Source organism: Bidens hawaiensis, unplaced genomic scaffold (genome assembly GCF_021521415.1).
Source record: "Bidens hawaiensis isolate Kalapana, Puna unplaced genomic scaffold, B.hawaiensis_p1.1 tig00002123_1, whole genome shotgun sequence".
Lineage (NCBI taxonomy): Eukaryota > Viridiplantae > Streptophyta > Magnoliopsida > Asterales > Asteraceae > Bidens > Bidens hawaiensis.
In genome coordinates this window covers 3281628-3301191 of record NW_027491112.1, presented here as the reverse complement: position 1 = coordinate 3301191, position 19564 = coordinate 3281628, and the positions used below count along the sequence as shown (strand labels likewise).

At 34.5% G+C, this 19564-nt stretch overlaps 1 protein-coding gene and 1 pseudogene across 2 annotated transcripts; both read right to left on the bottom strand.

Moving 5' to 3' along the window:
- Positions 1–2922: 2922 nt before the first annotated feature.
- Positions 2923–4881, bottom strand: LOC143607379 (uncharacterized). The gene has a single exon (XM_077082848.1). The coding sequence runs from the start codon at positions 4826–4828 to the stop codon at positions 3230–3232; it is 1599 nt and encodes a 532-aa protein (XP_076938963.1). The 5' UTR covers positions 4829–4881; the 3' UTR covers positions 2923–3229.
- Positions 4882–6046: 1165 nt separating this feature from the next.
- LOC143605845 (protein RETICULATA-RELATED 4, chloroplastic-like) lies at positions 6047–10416 on the bottom strand (annotated as a pseudogene). Its single transcript, XR_013148626.1, has 8 exons — positions 9764–10416; positions 8324–8392; positions 7254–7384; positions 7100–7153; positions 6983–7027; positions 6728–6867; positions 6525–6650; positions 6047–6441 (listed from the first exon to the last, which is right to left on the bottom strand). The product of XR_013148626.1 is annotated as a protein RETICULATA-RELATED 4, chloroplastic-like (transcript).
- Positions 10417–19564: the final 9148 nt, after the last annotated feature.

Below are 19564 nucleotides of genomic sequence, written 5' to 3'. Positions count from 1 at the left end.
GACACTAAGCAAAACCAGCAATGGCGAGTCCCCGTTCAGCCTAACCTATGAAACGGAGGCTATGATTCCAGCAGAGATTGGATGCCCATCCTATAGAGTGCTCATGATGAGTAAGACGGATAACGAGCAAGAAATGAGGTTGGATCTCAATTTACTTGAGGGACGCAGAGAGGCGGCTATCATCAGTGAAGCCAAATACAAGAAAAAGCTAGAAAAGTACTACAATCAGCGCGTGAAAGAATGCCACTTCAAGAAGAATGATTTTGTCCTTCGGAACAATGAAGCTGGTCGCGCAATACCCCCGGGAAAGATGTCTCCCAACTGGGAGGGACCTTATCAAGTCTCGGAAGAATTGGGAAAAGGTGCATACGCTTTAAAAGATTTAAATGGAAAGAAGATCCCGCGCACATGGAACGCAGCACAACTTAGAAAATGTTTCATGTAAAAGTTGTCAAGTTTCTAATCAACGCTTCTTCAGTTATGGACCCATGGTTACATTTATTTTATGGTATTAACCAAGTAGCTAGCTACTTCTTTTCGCCACTACAGCCGTTGGCTATATCTTTTACAATCTGTTGTATGACACCGCCTCGCGGTGGAACCTTAACCTGACCCTGACCCTGACCTTTCGCTTCGTTTGCTAGAATCTCACCGGAAACCCGCATTGTTTAAACCAACAAGCTTGGTTACTTCTAGGCTGGTGGATGAGAAGTGAGGGGTGCAAAAACACTTGCGGCCACAATATTATATAGGCAAGATTGCCAATTATGACATCATTAATGTGATGCAATAATTCTTCAATAGTTTCAACCTTTTGTAAAGTTTTTTATATCGTTGCACGTTTGTTTATGAAAAAAGTCAAAAACATACTTAGACTTACGTGGAGTCAAATGGCATGTTCAAAAACGCCACCAAAGGAACCTACGTGAGAATCCATGGGTACGAATGGAGTTGAAATATTGGTTTCGATATCCAAACTCTGAAGAAAAAATATCAATTATAACAAAAACTTTAAGAATATTAAAAATATTTCGGATATTTGAAATACTCGAAAAATTTACTGAAATAACCAATAATTATTCGAAATTTATAAGCAATATTTATTATTTGATAATTAAAAAATATATTTCGGCTAATTCAGATATCCACATATCTACAAATTTTCAAAAGCACTATTCAAGTTCGAATACAAAAATTTGGATATCCAAGATTCAGATAGTTCAGATTCGGAATTTTTTCTACTCGTGGTAGATGTGCACAAATCGGGTAGTTTTAGGAACCTGAACCGGGTAGGATCCATCGATCCGGTTCCGGGTATGGTCAACAAAAGTCAAAACCGGGTCGGGTAAGAACCGGTTCCGAGTATAGTCGGTTATTTGATCAGGTTTTCCGAGTTTTTACAGGTTTCGGGTCGGGTTTTGACCAGGTAAAGGTGGAACCGGTTCTGACTAGTCCAGGTCAGATGGATCCGGTTCCAAATACATGTCTGGAGAGAAACACAATACCACGGCGTGTAGGAACCAGTTTCGGGTCAAGTCTGTAACCGGGTATTTTGTGCACCTCTGTCTCATGGGATTTAAGTTGTACAAAAACTCCTACTAATGGAAGTGTAAAAAAAAGCCCATGAGTGAAGAATTGGGTTTCAGTGACTAGCGCAGCCGTATTTGACGAAGAAATAGGTGTCGAGTGTCAACCACTACATCAAAAGTCAAAAGTTCATGTCATGTCTATATATTATTTGGTCCCTCTCTATTTAGATATATTTTAAACTGCTTGTTTTGCCCACCTTCGTGACTGTTCTCTATGTTGTCCAAAGACATAGCACGTGCCGATCGTGACAAAGATTTTGTCGAAAGTTGTCTCTTTGACCATCTATGATTGAGAACCAAATCTTTGGGCTTGTCAGCCCAAAGTTCAATAAGCAACTTTAAAATCTCAACCCTTACGGTTTTCCTCACTTTTCTTTAGAGGTGCATAAATCGAGTATTTCTAGAAACCAGAACAAATTCCTATCCTGGTTTTTCAAACTAGGTATTTGCCCGATAGTTATTAAAAGCTCTTGCTTCTTACACATAGACCCATTTTTCAGGCAATGTTCAATAAACGCGCTTCGGCATTGTCTAGGACAGGAACATGTATGACAAAAGTCGAGCAAAAGAAACACTATTAATACTTAGATCTATGAGAGGTCAAAGAAATTACATTCAATATTTTTTTGAAATTACACTTGAATCTAGACTGTTTCAGAACTTTTGATGCTAATTAAATGAGTTTATTGGAAAATTAATATAATTTTTCATATACATAATACTCAGTATATTTATTAATTTATTATTCAAGTGCGGTTTTTTCTCAGACCCTTGCTTTTTTTAGCATTGCGCCTACGCTAAGGCGAGACAAATGCACCTTGAGTGGCCTAGAGCATTTTAATAACTATGATTTCCCCCCACCACTTTTCTTTATCAAAAAATTCTTACATGAAAACTTCCTTGTAATTTAAATCGTTAATTTATTTTGTCATTATCTTCTTACATAGAACGATTATACTATATAAAAAAAAATCTTAATATTACGTGATTATGTAAATAGATATATAAAACTGAATATGCTAAAAGACTTTATATCCTTTGGATGACTACAAAGTCTTACACTTACAGGATGCATGGCTTACAACTTGGTAACCAAAATGTTTAGTTGTCACAAATTGTATTTAACCATATACTATGCCAGCAAAACAAACCAAACACTCAACTTTTAGGGCTCCCTATAATCTAAAGCTACTATGACCCGTTTGAGTCGTCACCAGACTCGACCATTTTGCCAGGCTTCGTACTTTAAAGTTTATTTTACATCTAATATAACGAAAAGTCAATATTATGATAACTGAGTTAAAACTATAAATACCACCCCTCGGCCCATTGATATGCTGCTTCATCCACATGTGGGTCAAATTTCGGTTTAGAAGATATTATAAATGGTTTACAGAATGCATATTCATCAGCCTCAAATACATTCAAAACTCATAATCATGTCAAGATTCAGCAAAATCCTAACACATAAAGTTCTCATATCCTTCAGTTTCAAATTCACTCGCAGTAACAACTAAACGACTACAAAGTATATAGATACCGTCCAAATTTAAAAGACAAGCACCAGAAACATGAAATCAAACAGTTTATAAAAAAATTGAATAAAAAACAATCATTAAAGATCAAACCTTTATCAAGAGTCAAGAAAGCGTCTGCAGCTTCCTCAATCGTTTAATTGCAGGCGAGGTCGTCTTCATCACCTTCCTAACCTTCATCTTCTTCTTCTTCGCCTTCTTAACAACAGCCGGCATCTCTCTAACCGGTCCAGGTGGCACGCCTTTCTTTAAAGCACTTCCTCTAGGCGTAACCGACGGTGGGATTCTAAGACTTTGAGGTGGCAACGGACTCTGCGGCTTCCACACCAAGTTGTTTTTAGAAAACCTAACTTTTTTCGCACCCTTTTCACCGCTTTTCAAAGACGGCACGCTGTGTTCGATAACGTCAGCGTTGTTTGCCTCGCGACGTTCAACATTCTTTGCTCGTTTTCTCTTTTTCGAAGGCTTGTTACTTGAAATAGTGATTGTCGATAAGTCTTCATGTAAAGTTGACTCGCCGTCTTTCTCCATACCTTCTTCTTCAGCTACCTTCTCAAACTCCTTCTGAAGATTCGAACTGAAAATCTCGGTAAATGTAATATCATTAGTCTCGTTTGTGATAATCATGTTACCGTTACCGTTACCATTATCTGCACTCTCCTTAACCTCCGTCTTCTTCTTCTTCTTCTTTGAAGACTTCTTAGAACCACTTTTCGGACCCTCCAACAACAAACCCGAGCCCGCAACAATCGGGACCAAATCCGGAACCTCCTCATCGACATTTTCAACTTCAACCGTCGGAAACTGAACATCGACACCCGAAGCTTCCAACTCCTTCTCCAACTTCACAAACTCCTTATTCAACCCAAACAAAACCTTCCGGTTCCCTTGAAAACACTCACTCGACGACCCCAACTCATAAAACCTACCCGCAAGCCCTAACTTCAATCCCACCGTCCCGAAATTCACAACCGCACTATCTATACCTTCCACCCCACCCGTCTTCTTCTCGAGCAAACTCTTACCAAACTCCAACAACTTATCGAAAACATTCGTCTTAATTTTCCCAACCAACACCTTATCTTGACACACACTCATCGTTTTAAACAACGGACTCAACAAAACATCCAACACGTCACGATTAACCGGCAAATACCCTTGCACTTCATCAAGAAACACCGCGGCGATATGATAATTAACCCCATTCCCTAAACACTTCCTATCGTTCGCCAACAACGACTTGTGTTCATAAACATTCATAACCCGTTTACACAATTCGATATCCCACGCGTTCCTTTTAAGCAAATTAAAACTCGAGTTAACGAAAAACCGAATAAGCAACAAAAACTTATCTAACCTAAGGACATCAATACCGGACCACTCCCGGCGTAAAGTGGTTAAAAAAACTGATAAATAATTAAGTGCTAATGGGACGTCTACGGTTAATAACATGTTTGATAGTTTGGTATTGAGATTGGTTTGTACGGGTAGCTTATCGGCGTGCCAGATGCAGTAGAACAAGCCTTTCCAGAGCTTATTCATGTCTTCATCGGAGATACTGGGTTGTGTTGGGAGCCAAGTGGTGAGGTGTTTGAGGGCTTTTGACCTCACGGCGGTGTTGCAGGAGGCTAGGTTACGGATTGGGAGGTGTGACGGTGGTGGTACGACGGCGGAATCGGTGGTTGTGGTAGTGGTGATCTCCATTTGGGAATTGATACCCTAAGTTTGAAACCCTAGTTTTGTAAAGTGGTGTATTGAGTTTGTTGAATGTTGTTAAATAGTATGTGGGTTATTCTTGAAACTGGGATGTAAACAAGCTGAGCTGAGCTAAGCCGAGCCTGAGATTTACTAGGCTTAAGTTCGGCTTGTTTAACTTTTAGAGAGCTTGAGCTTAGATTGTTTCGAGCCTCAGAAATATAGCTCGAGCTCAGCTTGTTAATAATATTTCAAGCTCGAGGTCGGCTCAGGTTCAGCTCGTTTACTCTTTATTAATTAATTGTGTATACATTTATATTCTCTCAGTCCCATTAAGAGTGTTCATAATTCTTTTTTTATTTGTCCAATTACAAATGTCAACTTTCAAAATTTATTATTCAATTTTTCAATTTACCCTTAAACACGCAAAACTAGTATTAATAAACCATATTGATGGAACCAATTTCCAAGGTCATTATTGTTATTTAGTAAATAAAAAAAGTAATCACTTGATCTATTTTAAACTTTGTTTTTTCAAACAAAGACACCTAAAGCGGTACGAATGAAGTAATTATTTTTATATTTTTTTAATTATAAATTTAAGATAATAATATATATTGTTGAGTTATTTTTTATAACATTATATATATATTAATTAATGACTATTATATACATATATAAACACACGTATATATTATAAAATGTATAAGCATGATAGGTTCGTTTAGCCTCTTAAGCCGGCTCAAGCTCAACAAGTAAAGATCGGGCTCGGGCTTGTTTATTAAACGAACTTATTTTGAGCTTGAGGTCAGGCTCAAGCTCGTTTAGGCTCATCTAGTCAGCTCGATCGAGCATTTTCACAAACCGATCTTGAGTGGCTCGGGTCGTTTGCACCCTAGTTGAAAGTAGTAAATATATAATTGTTACTAGTTTCTTTGTAAAGTATTGTTAAAATCTTGTGAGAAATGGAAATAAAATATGTGTTTTATAATCCAAAGAAAAATAATTAACATATAGAGCATGAGTATTCAGGGTTATAGTGATTTTGATGGATGTTAAGTAGTTCATCTTCAAGAGTTTATGCTTACTATTAACATCTGAGTAAGTTGGTGATCACATGATAAGCTTCTCACTATTAAGGAAGTGATCACATTCTGTCAGACTATGCAAATGCTGTCTCTCAAAAAATCATGTTCGGATTTTTTTCCGTTATCTACCGTTGATCATGTCCATTACGTTACGATTGATTAACCGGCTTTTATACTCACCCAATTGCATGGTACTAGAATCCACACTTTCAAATCATAAGCATATAGAACTATACTGTCACAATAATAGTTTATTTTATATTCAAACATTTTAATTTAAAAATTAAAAACAAAATCTATCCAAAGCAATGAAATCAACTAGAAACTCGAACGAAACATTAAACCGTCTTAAAACCAAACCAAGTCAAATTTAACAAATCTTGAAAATTCTAAGGAATCAGCCACCCCCTTGAGACTAACCACAAAGAACTCGAATCATGTCGGCTAATCTGCATCTCTGTCGTCATCAACTAAACTTCTTCGACGACATCATGAGCCTTCTGAAGCCCGACCAAACGTGCATAATCCACCCACCTGTTTCAAACATTTGAAAAACTCCTATTAATTAAAAAAACGGATAACAAAATTATACGACGAAATATTTTAACGAAACTTACAATAATGAACCCAAATATGTGTTTCCTGTCCTGACAATAAAGCAGGCTGCACTCAACATTAACTTGTGTTGGTGTAACAAAGGCTCTAGAAGCCGTTGTTCGATTACACCTGCCAGAAGCTGATACCTGTCCCCAAACATTTTTTGTAACATTATTAATGTTCCATCTTCAAATTATCAAATAATGCTAATAAGTTAAATTACCGGAGATTGCTAGAAACCGCCATATAAACACCGTAACCCACACTGGTGGCTAAAACGGGAATATTCTCGAGCTCATCGTCAGACGATTTCTGAACAGCCTTTTTAGCATTTATCAGTGTATTTGTCATAACCGTGCCAACCTGTACACCATTTTCAAACCGATCAGAAACTGATGTCAAACGAGTCAACCCGATCCGTTACCCAACCCGCCTCATTTTGTCGGTTCAAGATAATATGAAGTGTATATCAAAATACCAGTGAGGATGCAGTGCCCACAGCAAAAAGCTTTGATCCGTTACGCTGAAAAATAAAAATTAAACTTTTAACATGAATGATTATATAAAACTTAAAAAAGAAAAGAATGAATCATACGGCTATAGCGCCCAGTCTCTGAAGTAATGTATATGATGTTCCACCCAAAGCAATCTGAAAATGATCAAAATAATATTATTTAACAAATATTCAAGATAGTTAAAAGAATTAGCATATATATTTAAAAAAAAGAAGAAGAAGAAGAAGAAATAACCTGGAATGCGTTATCGGGACAGTTGTAAAAGAACTTGGCAAACGCCCTGCATTTACAGATATGGCAGGTCGAAGAGAGACAGTAGGGGCAGGAAGGTAAACAAGCATGAAATCTGCGATTACAGCCATCACCTGGGCAAAATACAAAATGGGTAGGTCAGCCGGGTCGGGTCAAAATGGATTCGGGTTGAAACATGTCAGGATAAAATCTTTTAAATGAAGTTAAATTTAAGAAGGTTGTAAATTTATACATGGGCTTCAGACGTTTTTTAAACCATTTGACATGTTACCGTTCTAGCTAAACTTTTTATTTTGGCCTGTTTGAAATAGAAGTCATAGAGCACAACCCAACCCGACCCATTCATAAAGTAAATGTGTCAAAAGTCATCAATATCAAAGAAAGCACTGTAATTTGACTATACAACTAATGTCTGATTGTCTGATACTCTGATGGGGTCATTTTGGATTTTTGGTTAAGTATTGTTATTTTAACTTTACAATTTTGTTTTATAAAAAACATTTTTTCATATTTTCCTAAATTTTAAAAATTACTAGAGTGACAACCAATAATTTTAATGCCTGCATTTAAAACTTAATGAATTTGGAAAAAAGGTAGAAATATAAAATCAAGAAAATTCAATATTTTACTTTTTTTAAATGCCAAGAACGAATCATTTTATCAATTTTCTCTAAATTCTACAAAAAAATCAAGCACACAATGATAGAATATATAAAGTCTCTATTTATGAAAGTGACCTGTTTTGGCACATTCCCAACCCGCCCCTCCCGTTTAACTACCAAGTAACAATTTTTAAAATCTGCATTTAATAAATTCAAAAAAACTTGAGAATTTGTGTATGAAAATTTTATTTTTATAATAAATGCAAAGACCAAAACGACAACTTTTATAAAGATTCATTTCTTAGAAAACTAGCAAATCAACCCGACCAAACCTGCTTGATCCATTTATGAAAGTGACATGCCGCCAACCCGCCTTCCCGTTTTATTACCTTAACTTGCCATCCATTGAATTAAAGCTGTGAACTTGTCAAAATGTAACGATTAACATACCACATCAGCAAAAACAATTTCCAGCTCCTTGGAGAAATTTTCTTTGCGTTTTTCATATTCTGCAAGAGTCTGTATACATACATCAAATAAGAAATTATATAATAAATTGTTGTTTCATTAAATATATTTTAATGAAAAGAGACATCGAAATATATTTGGCACTTTACATAATAAAAGCACAGTTGTTTTTGGAAAAGACAATCAAAACAAACTGAGTCTGAAACAAATGTCTGTAACTATAAATTTACAGTCACTTCCGGCTTTTTTAAAACCTTTGCATAACATTAGTCATTTAGCTAAGGCCAGCACCAAGGCAAAACAGTCCGGATCCAAAGACCGAGGAGCAAAGAGAGCAGCATCACGAACAGAAGATGCAGGATATTCATATTTCACATAGGTTTATAAGATCAAGTACCCAAAACTTAGATACAAAAAAAGCTCTATATACGATTCAAAATATAAACAGCCTGAATGCAAAACCTAAAAATCTATATGTACAAAATCCTTATGCATGTTGCGCCTCAAGCGGGTTTACCAGTTGTCCCCTCAAACTGTCAGAGGCGTGGGGGCTTCCGCCTCGGGCCTACAAGTGCTTTTTAGAACCACGAGTAAAACTCTATAACTGAGTATACAACTTCAAAATCTTTTTAACATTTTTCATCCTAAAATAACCAATTGGTACTATGATGATACTCAAAGCACTAGTGAAATACCAAACACACCCTAAGACACTAAAACATTTAGTGCAAGTCACTCTTGTGTCCAAACAAACCTTTCAATTGTCCGTACTAAAAAGTAACATCAAAGTTCAAACATTTAGCCACTTAACCAAAATTTCTTCAAATATTATTATTCTCGTTGAACAAGACACCAAAACTCAATTAAATCTAACACAAAAACAAATATAATTAACATTGAACATTAAAAATTGATAATTAAGAAGACTTAAATCGGGAATATCAGTGATATATCGGTCAATATAGCCAATATTTTACCAAGGGACCAATAACCGACGATATATATATCAGTGATATCGCCTGCATAGGAATGCACAACCTAAAAAATATATATGTACAACATCCTCATGCACAAAATATCCACATCTACAAGAGACATGCCTCAAGCCGTTTTTACCGGTTTTTAGAACCAACCGATATTATGATGCTATGACATTACTAGTGAAACACCAAAAATCACCCTAATTCTTGAAATATTATTATTCTCAACATCATTGTAATAATGCAGATTGAACAACACAACAAATGAACAAATCTTATTAAACTAACATAAAATAAAATAAAAAAACACAATCTAATTAAGATTTACAAAAAAATAAAATATTATTCAAAAAACATTTAGGTCACCACCAGAATAATAAAAATAATAAAAATAATAAAAACAATAATAACAATAATAATAATAATAATAATAATATAGTACCTTAGTAAACATCCCAACGCCGCATTCCATGGCAACTTTGGCCAAGAACAAATCATCCGCCAGCAGCCGCTCTTTAAACCCACCAAACTGCATCAACCATTTCAAAAACGGCGACGTTTCCATCTCCAAATACCTCTTCACCACAGATCCCGGTATCCTCCCCGCCTTCACCGCCGCCGCCAAGTCCGCCGGAATATTCTCCAACGTCCGACCCACCTCCGCCAACACCATCATCACCTCCGCCTCATTCCCATCACCACTTTTTCCATCACCACCACCACCGTTATTATTATTATTGTTGTTGTTGTTTCCGGTACCATCACCGCCGGAAAATGCTAATAGTGGAAAGTGGTTGAGACGGTGGATATTATTATTATTATTATTATTGGTGGTGGGTTTTGATATTGATTTGAAGGAGAGAGAGGATGAAAGGTTGAATCGGAATGATATTATTGGGATGTGGGGTTTGAATTTGGAGTAGTCTTTTGAGGAGGTGTAGCCCATGGCTGACATCGCCGCCGCCGACATGGTGGTGGCGGTGGTGGTGGTGGCGGTGGCGGTGGTGTTAACTGTTAAGGGTTTACAAAAGTTGGAATAATAATAATAATAATAAAAGTGGGCGTTAGTTTCTGTGTGTGTGTGTGTACACTTGGGTTGGTGGAAGGTGGCTGGCAGAGTATAGGTGGGTTTCGTATTAAGACATATATAGTAATGTGTGTATATTTTTTGAAATGAAACAAATTTGATAGGTATTGTGGTGATTCAATGTCAAAAGGTTTTTGTCACTTGGCTAAACCTAGTGGTATGAAACCCTTAAGGTTGTTCTTTATGGTGGGAGGCATTAAAATTCTTAGAGTCGGCTCAACGAATGTGGAGGCTTAAATTAAAACAAGATTTTGGAGTCTTTTCATAACAACTAATAAGAAAAAAAATTGATTATTACAAGTTTTAAACTCATAACCTATACTTTGGTAACAACCAAGGCCTACCCACCACACCAATACATTACTTTAAGTTTATTATACCCATTATAATATATCTGTATATTATATTTTTTTTGGATTTGGAGGCCTTGACTGAGTGGGGGCCTAAACCATAACTTGTTTTCGTTGTCCCACGAGCCACCCCTGAAAGCCTTTTCAAAGTTTTCAAACTGTCACGTCATCGTCATGTAGAAAACGCCCTTATCTATATATGTGTGTGTGTGAGAGAGAGAGAGAGAAAGAGAGAGAGAGGGAAAGGGAGAGAAAAATGTGTAGCGCCCACAAATTTGGTACAAAGGCGACGACCATTGTGACGTCGGGCACCCCCTTAAGTGCCCCTGGACCGGGCCCCTTTGTGCCCCCTTTTCACGCCTATAGCGAAGGGTCTATGCGCTTTCAAGTTATCTCCAGTTATGGGAAAAAATTCACCCGCTTGAAGGCTTCAAGATCGAACTAAAGATCACATATATCTCAGTCTTACTTCACCAAGTCACTCATACACGCACCAAAATGTTATTAGGGGAAATTGAACCTGGATCTACGTTAAAAAGCTTAGACTTCATACCATACACCATGTTGGAAAAGAGAGTATAATAATATAAAATATATATTTTATAAATATAATAATAAACTAATATGAATAAATAAATGGAGAGGAAAAGGTTAAAAAAGACCACGTCCGGAGATTTCGGAACGTGGCAGCTAGCTACTTGCAGTTGATACTGACGGTGTTTCGGTCGAACCAACAACCTGGTCTTTTGACAAGTCTTAAATTGGAAATTTAATGAATCAAAAATTAGTTGTATGCCATTGGTTTCATCGGAATGGTTTGGGTTTATACCCTAGTTATTACAATATCAATAAATGAGTCTTATGGTTACTAAAGGATTGGAATCAAAAGAAATGGAGTTTGAATTAAAATATCTTAAGAGAATTGTAATTTTGATTTTATAATAAATAATCATGTTCAAATAAAAAACAAAAGGAACTCTGAGATTTATCAAAAGTTGCAAGATGGTGGTGGAGTTGATGATGGGGGTGATGGCTTGACGGTCTATAAACGTTTATGTTTATCAAGACTATAGTAATCTTATCTTAAATATATATAAACGAAATATTTAAAAGCTTTTTGGTTACTCTCTACATTATCTCAAGTCAACAGATTGTTTTATTTGTAGATTGAGATCTCTCATGCATTTGACCCGTTCACGGGTATGAGTCTCATCAAACCTAGATAGTTCTTAAACGGGTTATAACATCTCATTAAATTAAAAATTAATGTTACCAAATAATATTACCAAATATTTGATATGAAAATCCTATAAAATAGGGATATACTAAAAGTTAATATCCGATTTTTATTAAAAAAGGATATTATTTATAGTTAAGAAATAATATTATAGTAAAAAATATAATAAGCGAGTCATGGGTCTCACCAAACCCTGATAGCTTTTAAACAGTGTTATAACATCTCATTAATTTATGAAACCCTTTAATCATCATACCCTAAATATTTTATTAATTTCTTTACAATACAATAAATAATATTAAAATCCAAATATATATATATATATATTAGAAACGAATAATTTAAATCAACCCTCGTAATACGGGGATAAAAACTAGTTATGCATATATAAAAGGTATTTAACAATTTCACAATCATGCTATTCAAACATAAATATTTTTCACGGATACATAGATCATTGCTCTATAACAAATTATCAATGTTGTTCAAACAATCATTTGAAATTCAACTTCAATACAAGTATACAACCCTCCTACAAATGCCCCAAAGTATATTAACCTATACAGGCCTCTTTTTACATGTAATGTGGATGAAATCACTAAGAGATATCAAGTATTCATCTACATTAATTGTTAGCAAATATCCTTTTGAGATTTTGGAAACTTGAAAAAATTTAGTTGTATTGTTTCAATCCCAATCTTTGTTCTCTAACCGTCTTCATTATATGTCACACTTCTCAAACCTAACATGATAGTTCATTTTATAAAGTCTAGACTAACAAGAGAATATATAAGATAACTTTAGTCATTATATACACCTGACACTCATGATATCATATCCGGTGTCATCTAAGTTTGAAATTTTGATACTAGAAAAGTTAAAACATTATGTTAGAACATAAAAAGTTGTTTTGTTGTGTCAACTTAAAAAAGGGAAAACGGGCATAAGTGAAAGTTGCATTTTGCATTTCTTTTTTTGTTTATGCAAAAAGCATGTATGGTATTAGATACCCTTGTTTCTGTTCTCTGCTTTCTTGCCACACAAAAGAAGGTGAATACCCTTCAAAAACTTATTTGTCAATCCTCTCTTTATCCTTTGACTAAAAAGACGAACCCATTTTGATCATTTGATTCTTTCTTTTAAATAAGTCATTTTAATCATAACCCATATTGATCACAATGAGTTTTTAACTAGAGGATACTTTTTTATACAACCTGTTTCAACTTGAACCCGCTACATGATCCGGCCTGCCCATTTTTATTAGCATTACATATTAGGTACTCAAAAATCATGTAAAAACAAACTGTTTTCTTGATATCAAAATTTCTTTTTAACGAATATATTTGATCATCTATTGTTGGTTTAGATGGCACTTGCTATAAATTCATCTAGTTAATTTTGTTTGACAACTTATCTCTAAGATTATAAAAAATGTATTATAAAATGCATGCAATTCGTAATACAAACATAAAATAAACATTAACTTTATGTTTGTTAGGATAAATGCAACCCCCCCCCCCCCCCCCAATAGTGTTTGAGACGCGTTGAGTCCAATCTTCCAAAGATATAGCATCGTATAGCTCTTAAACCACAACCAACGTTTATCTAGGCAGACCACATGTATCTTCATAATACTCTATCATGTAAATAGTGATTGTAACACCCCAACCCGACAATGGTTGACTTGCCACTTATACGATAATCAGAATTAAGCATCATTTCATTAAGGATTTGAAAATTACATTAACAGAATGATGTTTGACTTTGATTACCGTATAAATGACATGTCAGCCTTTGTCAAGGTGTTACAGTAATGTTATCACTATCAGAGCCACTCTTGGGTTATTTGAGATGGTGGGCCAACCTCATCGAGAACGATTAGGGGGTTGTGATTGTAATTATGCAAAGAAGATTAACACAACCTATTTTAACAGCCTAGCCCAATCTTATATTGGTTGTGACCACGAGAGATTCTTGCTTCATAAGAACCCCCCCCCCCCCACCTCAAATATCGTTAACGCTATATTGGGTGCTTAATGATGGTGGAGTAAAGGAAAATTCCATAGTTAAGAGTGCTCAAGTGGAAGTAGTACGATGATGGGTGACCTTCTAAGAAATCTCTATCGGGGAAAAAAAACACAAATATGTGAGTTCCCGAATAGATAAAACGGACAATATTAGAGGCTGTGTTGCAAAAATCCCGACTAGGCACCGATTAATCCCTGATTAATCGCTAGTCCCCACTTCACTGGTTAATTTTGGGCTAGTCGGCCAATTAATCGGTTAACGGTCAAATGTGGCCAAAATCGACAATTTTCGACTAGATTCCGACCAAAATTAGTGGTTTCCGGCGGGATTCCGACCCAAATTAACTACTTTCGGCGAGATTGCAGCAAAAGCTAGCGGTTTCCAACGAGATTCCTGCCAAAATATGTTTGTGTATGTATAAAATTGGAAATTACATATAAAAATGTGTGTGTGTATGTATAAAACTGAAAAATAAACATTAAAGTCCGATCCGATTAATCCCGATTAATCGCTAGTCTTCACCCACCGTTCGACCACCGACTAGCAATTTTTACAACACTGATTAGAGGTATGAGAAGTCTAATGTTACAGTAATACACATAATTAAAAGAGAATTGTATATGATAACTTTGTTTATTATATTTGTGTGTTGTGCAAGGTAGACGATAACCATAACCCTAAGCCTCTAATACAATGTAATATAGTAAAGTGTCGTATTGATTAGTACTTTGTAATGCTTTACAAATTACATAGAGAACGCAATACATTCCCTAAATACATAATGGGCCAACGAGCTCATAAAAATAACCCTAGTATATAAATGAGAGATGAGCTTCGTATTCTTTAACACGGTATTTTGTACAATTTATATAGTTCTTTTGCATGCATTCATCTTCAAGTCTCAACATAGTGATAACCATCACCAAGTGGGTTCAAAGTTTATTTTTCTAAATGCTTATAAAAAATAAAAATTAATCTTTTGTTCATATTTCTATCGAGAGTTTTTATTGGGTCGGATCAACCTTGTTACTATTTGGGTCACCACAAATTTGAAATTAGAAAACTATTCATTTCAGGGGGTGTGGGATTCCTTATTTTACTTCCCTGTAATTTTTCATTAAGTTAATAAGTTACAAAAGTGTAACTTATGTAATTTTTCCACTCATATAAGTAATCTCAAACACCTTATTATTTCTCAAAAAGTTTATAAGCTTTAAGTTGATGAAAATAAGCAATCTCAAACACCCCCTGTCACACCTCGACCAAAGGCGGAACATGCCGGGATGCAACGTGATTGGACAAATACACAAGACACTATTAAAGTGAAAATATTTAATTAACTCATTTATTTCACAAATCAATAAACAACACATCTTAGTCATACAAACAAATTGAACACAAGTAAAAAAATATATTATTCGTTTTACTAATATCCTAATAGTCTTGGTAACGTTTTCCGTCAAGTCCTCAAGTCGATAAAAGTCAAACCTGTAACAATGCATAAAATAATATTTTGTCAACACGTATGTTGGTGAGCAATTTCATAGTTTGAGTATATATAATATGAGCGAAATCCACAAACGTATATGAGACTATAAATAAAAGCATCAATCGTGGCATATAAAACATATGTAAATGAGGATCCTTTCTACTCGGTAACAACCGACATACTAGGATAATGAGACCCTATTCTACTAGCACAAGGCTAAGTAGTTAGGGGAGCGTATGATCATACTTAATGAGGCTCAACAACAACATAAAAATAAACACTTGCGCACGTAAAACATATGAGGCATATAACACACAAAAGAGCAAGTATTCCAAGTATCATATACCCTAAAGTTTGTGGTTTGAGAAAAATGTATAATAAATCATTCTTGTTTTGAATAAGTATGCATGTTACCCCCAAAACATAAAAGGGAAAACGGGGGATGAAATGTACTCACCTCGATTGACGAATCGAGAGATAATAAATGATCGAAATGTAGAAAGCTTGCGAAAGAAACAAACGAATCCAACTTGAAAGCTAAATGAAAACGAATAAATAAAATATATTAATGAACTTGAACTTTTAGTTGAAACTCCATTTAAAACATTGAACGAGAAGGTTCGGTTGTTAATCAGGTTACCGGTAAATTTGTTAACGATTAGGGACTCGTACTTAATTGATAATTTAAAATAAAATAACATTATATGATTGAGCTTTTAAATAGCTAAACCAATATTAAATAGAAACAAGACGGATTTAAATCAGGAGTTCGGTTTTATAAAAATGAATTGATAATAAAGTTTATAATAATATTATTAATGATAAAGATAGAAATGATAACAATGATTTTAGAATATGTTATATATATATATATATATATATTTATATATAAGATAATAATGATAATAATACATAGTAATACTACCAAATGAGAAATGTAGTTAAAACTAATAGTAGTAGTAGTAATAATAAATACAATAATTATTACTTTCGTTGTTGAATACATTATTATTAGGTTTACGAAATTTTACTAATAATAATAATTATTATGATAATTATATGCCCCATATTAAAGATAATAATTTATACTTATAATATTGTAATACTAATAGTATTAGTGATAAAAATATAACTCGAGTATCACTGACGTTAAACGACAACTAGGCCCGACATGGGTTTTGGTTCAATAAAACAAGTGGATAATATTAACAATAATTGAATTTAATAATATTACTTAATAATCATAATAAAAATGATAATAATAATCATAGTAACAATAATCTATAAATTATGAAAATAATGATAATAATATTTGTTTTGTTAATGTTAACAATAATAATAATAACTATCTTGTTTATTATAATAATAATAATAATAATAATAATAATAATAATAAAATCTAGATAATTAATATCATATTAATAAAAATTGGTAATATTAACTTGAGTAGTTTGTTAATAAAAACAAACCAAGGTTGGTCACGGAGGGAAAATGAACCCGTGACCTCAAGTTTAACACACACTAACTTTCAATACCTTATTCGAAGTCGGAGGTGAGGAAAGGGATGCCGGAGACGAGCTGCTGCCAGAGAGAGAGAGAACGAGAGAGAGAGAGTGACGTGAGAGAGACGGAGTGACGGAGAGATAGGGAGAGCCGAGAGAGATAGAGATAGACGGTGAGATAGAGAGAGATAAAGAGAGAGACGGGGAGAGAGAGAACGGAGGCGGAGAGAGACCACGGCGGCCGGAATTCCAGTCGCCGGAAAAACAAAAACCGACGGGAAGGGGTACCGGCTGCCAGAAAAAGCGAAACAGAGGGGAAGGGATGATGGTGGGGGTTCTGTGGTGGTTTGCTCACCGGAAAACGAGCGGAGGGAGAGAGGGGCTACTGGAGCAGGGCTAGGTTGTGGCGGCTGGGTTAGATGAGTTAGAGTTAGGGTTTGTGATGGTGCGTCGGAGGTCGGTGGTGGTGCGTCTGAGGTTGGCGTCGCCGGAATTGATTCCGGCCGCCGGAAAACGGCTACAAAGGTGGGGTGGCGGCTGGTAGTTTGTTTGAATAATATGGTAGGGTTAGGTTTAGTTTGGTTTATATATGTATGCATATTTTTCACAAAAGGCCCCTCAAGTTTCAATCATGTTTAAAACGAGTTAAAAGGTTTCTAAAGCTTATAACTAGTTTACGAAAATCATTTTAAACCCTCTATGTTTTCTTAACGACACTATAATATGACGAACATCGTTTTATGGTCGAGGTATATAATAATGTTATACAATAATTATATAAGCTTTTAAAAGTATTGTGTCGGGTTTACAATATGAAAGTTTACAAAACGAATATAAATCGAGACTAAAGTTTGACGAATGTCACACCCCCTCACTGTCCTTTTATACCTAATTAACCCTACTCAATATGTAAATACTCAAAGTGACAGACCAATCTGGAGAATCGAGATTGACGTGATAATAAAAGCATTGATCTAGTGACAAGACTAACGTCTAGAAAACTAGGTTGCACGCTTTGAAAAATACATATACCTTGAGTCGGACCCATCAAGAAATACTCTAATTAGAATTGAATAGAAAACGTATACTTATGTATCAAAACGAGTACACTATTGTTATACTAGAAAATTGGTCAAGTTCCTACGTCACTTTCTGTTGGAAATGCGTAGGAAATCGCTATTTCCAACACATTTCCAACAAAATCGGGTATGTGGGAAAAAGCCTCGTGGGAAATGTTTTTTCACGCATTTCCAACACATCACCCACAAAAATATGTCGTTGGAAGTTTCCAACGCATTTCCAACACAAATAGTTTTTCTTTTATTTTTACTTTCTTACGCATTTCCTACGCATATTAATACACATTTCTTAAGCATTTCCAACGAAATTAAATATCATTTTATTTTTAAAGCATATACACTTTTATGCATTTCTTACGGAATCTATTATGCTGTAAATAGTTTTTGTATGTATTCTTCAACACATTTTCAATGCATCTAAATATATTTAATTTATATTTATATTATTTTCTATGCATTTTCAACACGATGATTTAATATTATTTTTTTCTACACATTTAAAAAAAGGGAAAATACCATAAAAAACCAACATACTTTCTGTTTTTGTTCGTTAAAGTCCCTTAACAATTTTTTGCATGTTAAAGTCCCTCAACATGTTAAATTTGAACAAAAATGTGACATAACTTATAAAAACATTTGAGTATATAAATAATATTCTTTTTCCTGGTTGATAATTTTGACACATCTCAAAAACTATTACAAATCCTCAATTTTGCAATGGAATTGTTTACTCAAGATCACATGGTGTGAGTTTTTTCTTTTGATAGTGGAACACATATATTATTACAATTACATCACAAGTATCATTGTATCAAAACGGAGCACTATGAATCTGAATTATTTACGGTGCGTTGCTGCAAGCTAGAACATGTTAAAGTATTGGTTATAGTATTAGGAATTTAGAATGATTTACCAATCATCTTAATTCAAGTTTCGTAAAAAAAATAAAATAAAAAATAGAAAGAAAACATAATGGAGTTAACCGTATAAATTTTTTTTTGATTAATTAGGGATGGATTGGTTTGGATATGGGCTATGAAGTTTGTGTGGGATGTTGAACTCAATTTCTATGCTCGATGTCACTGTTCAGAGTTCTTGTCAATTTCGGTTTTCACATTGTATTAAATGGAACCCTAAAAGAATTTGATAATTTTAATTTTTTTAGTCATATTTAATCAAAACAACGTGGCTTTGATGGGTTCCGCATATGAGTTAGATGTTTAAAAGCCACATATACACTTTCCCATATATATTACATAAGAAAAAAAAACACATAAGCAAAAAAAAATTAGTTTCATATTGTTTTTATGAGTCATGTCATATTTTTGTTCAAATTTAACATGTTGAGGGACTTTAACGTGCAAAAAATTATTGAGGGACTTTAACGAGCAAAAGCAGAAAGTATGTTTGTTTTTATGGTATTTTCCCTTAAAAAAATCTAAAAACAAAACACAAATACAATAACTTAAAT

What these genes read in the sequence shown, in the direction of transcription:
- LOC143607379 (XM_077082848.1), bottom strand. Translation starts at nt 4,828, where the DNA reads ATGGAGATCACCACTACCACAACCACCGATTCCGCCGTCGTACCACCA.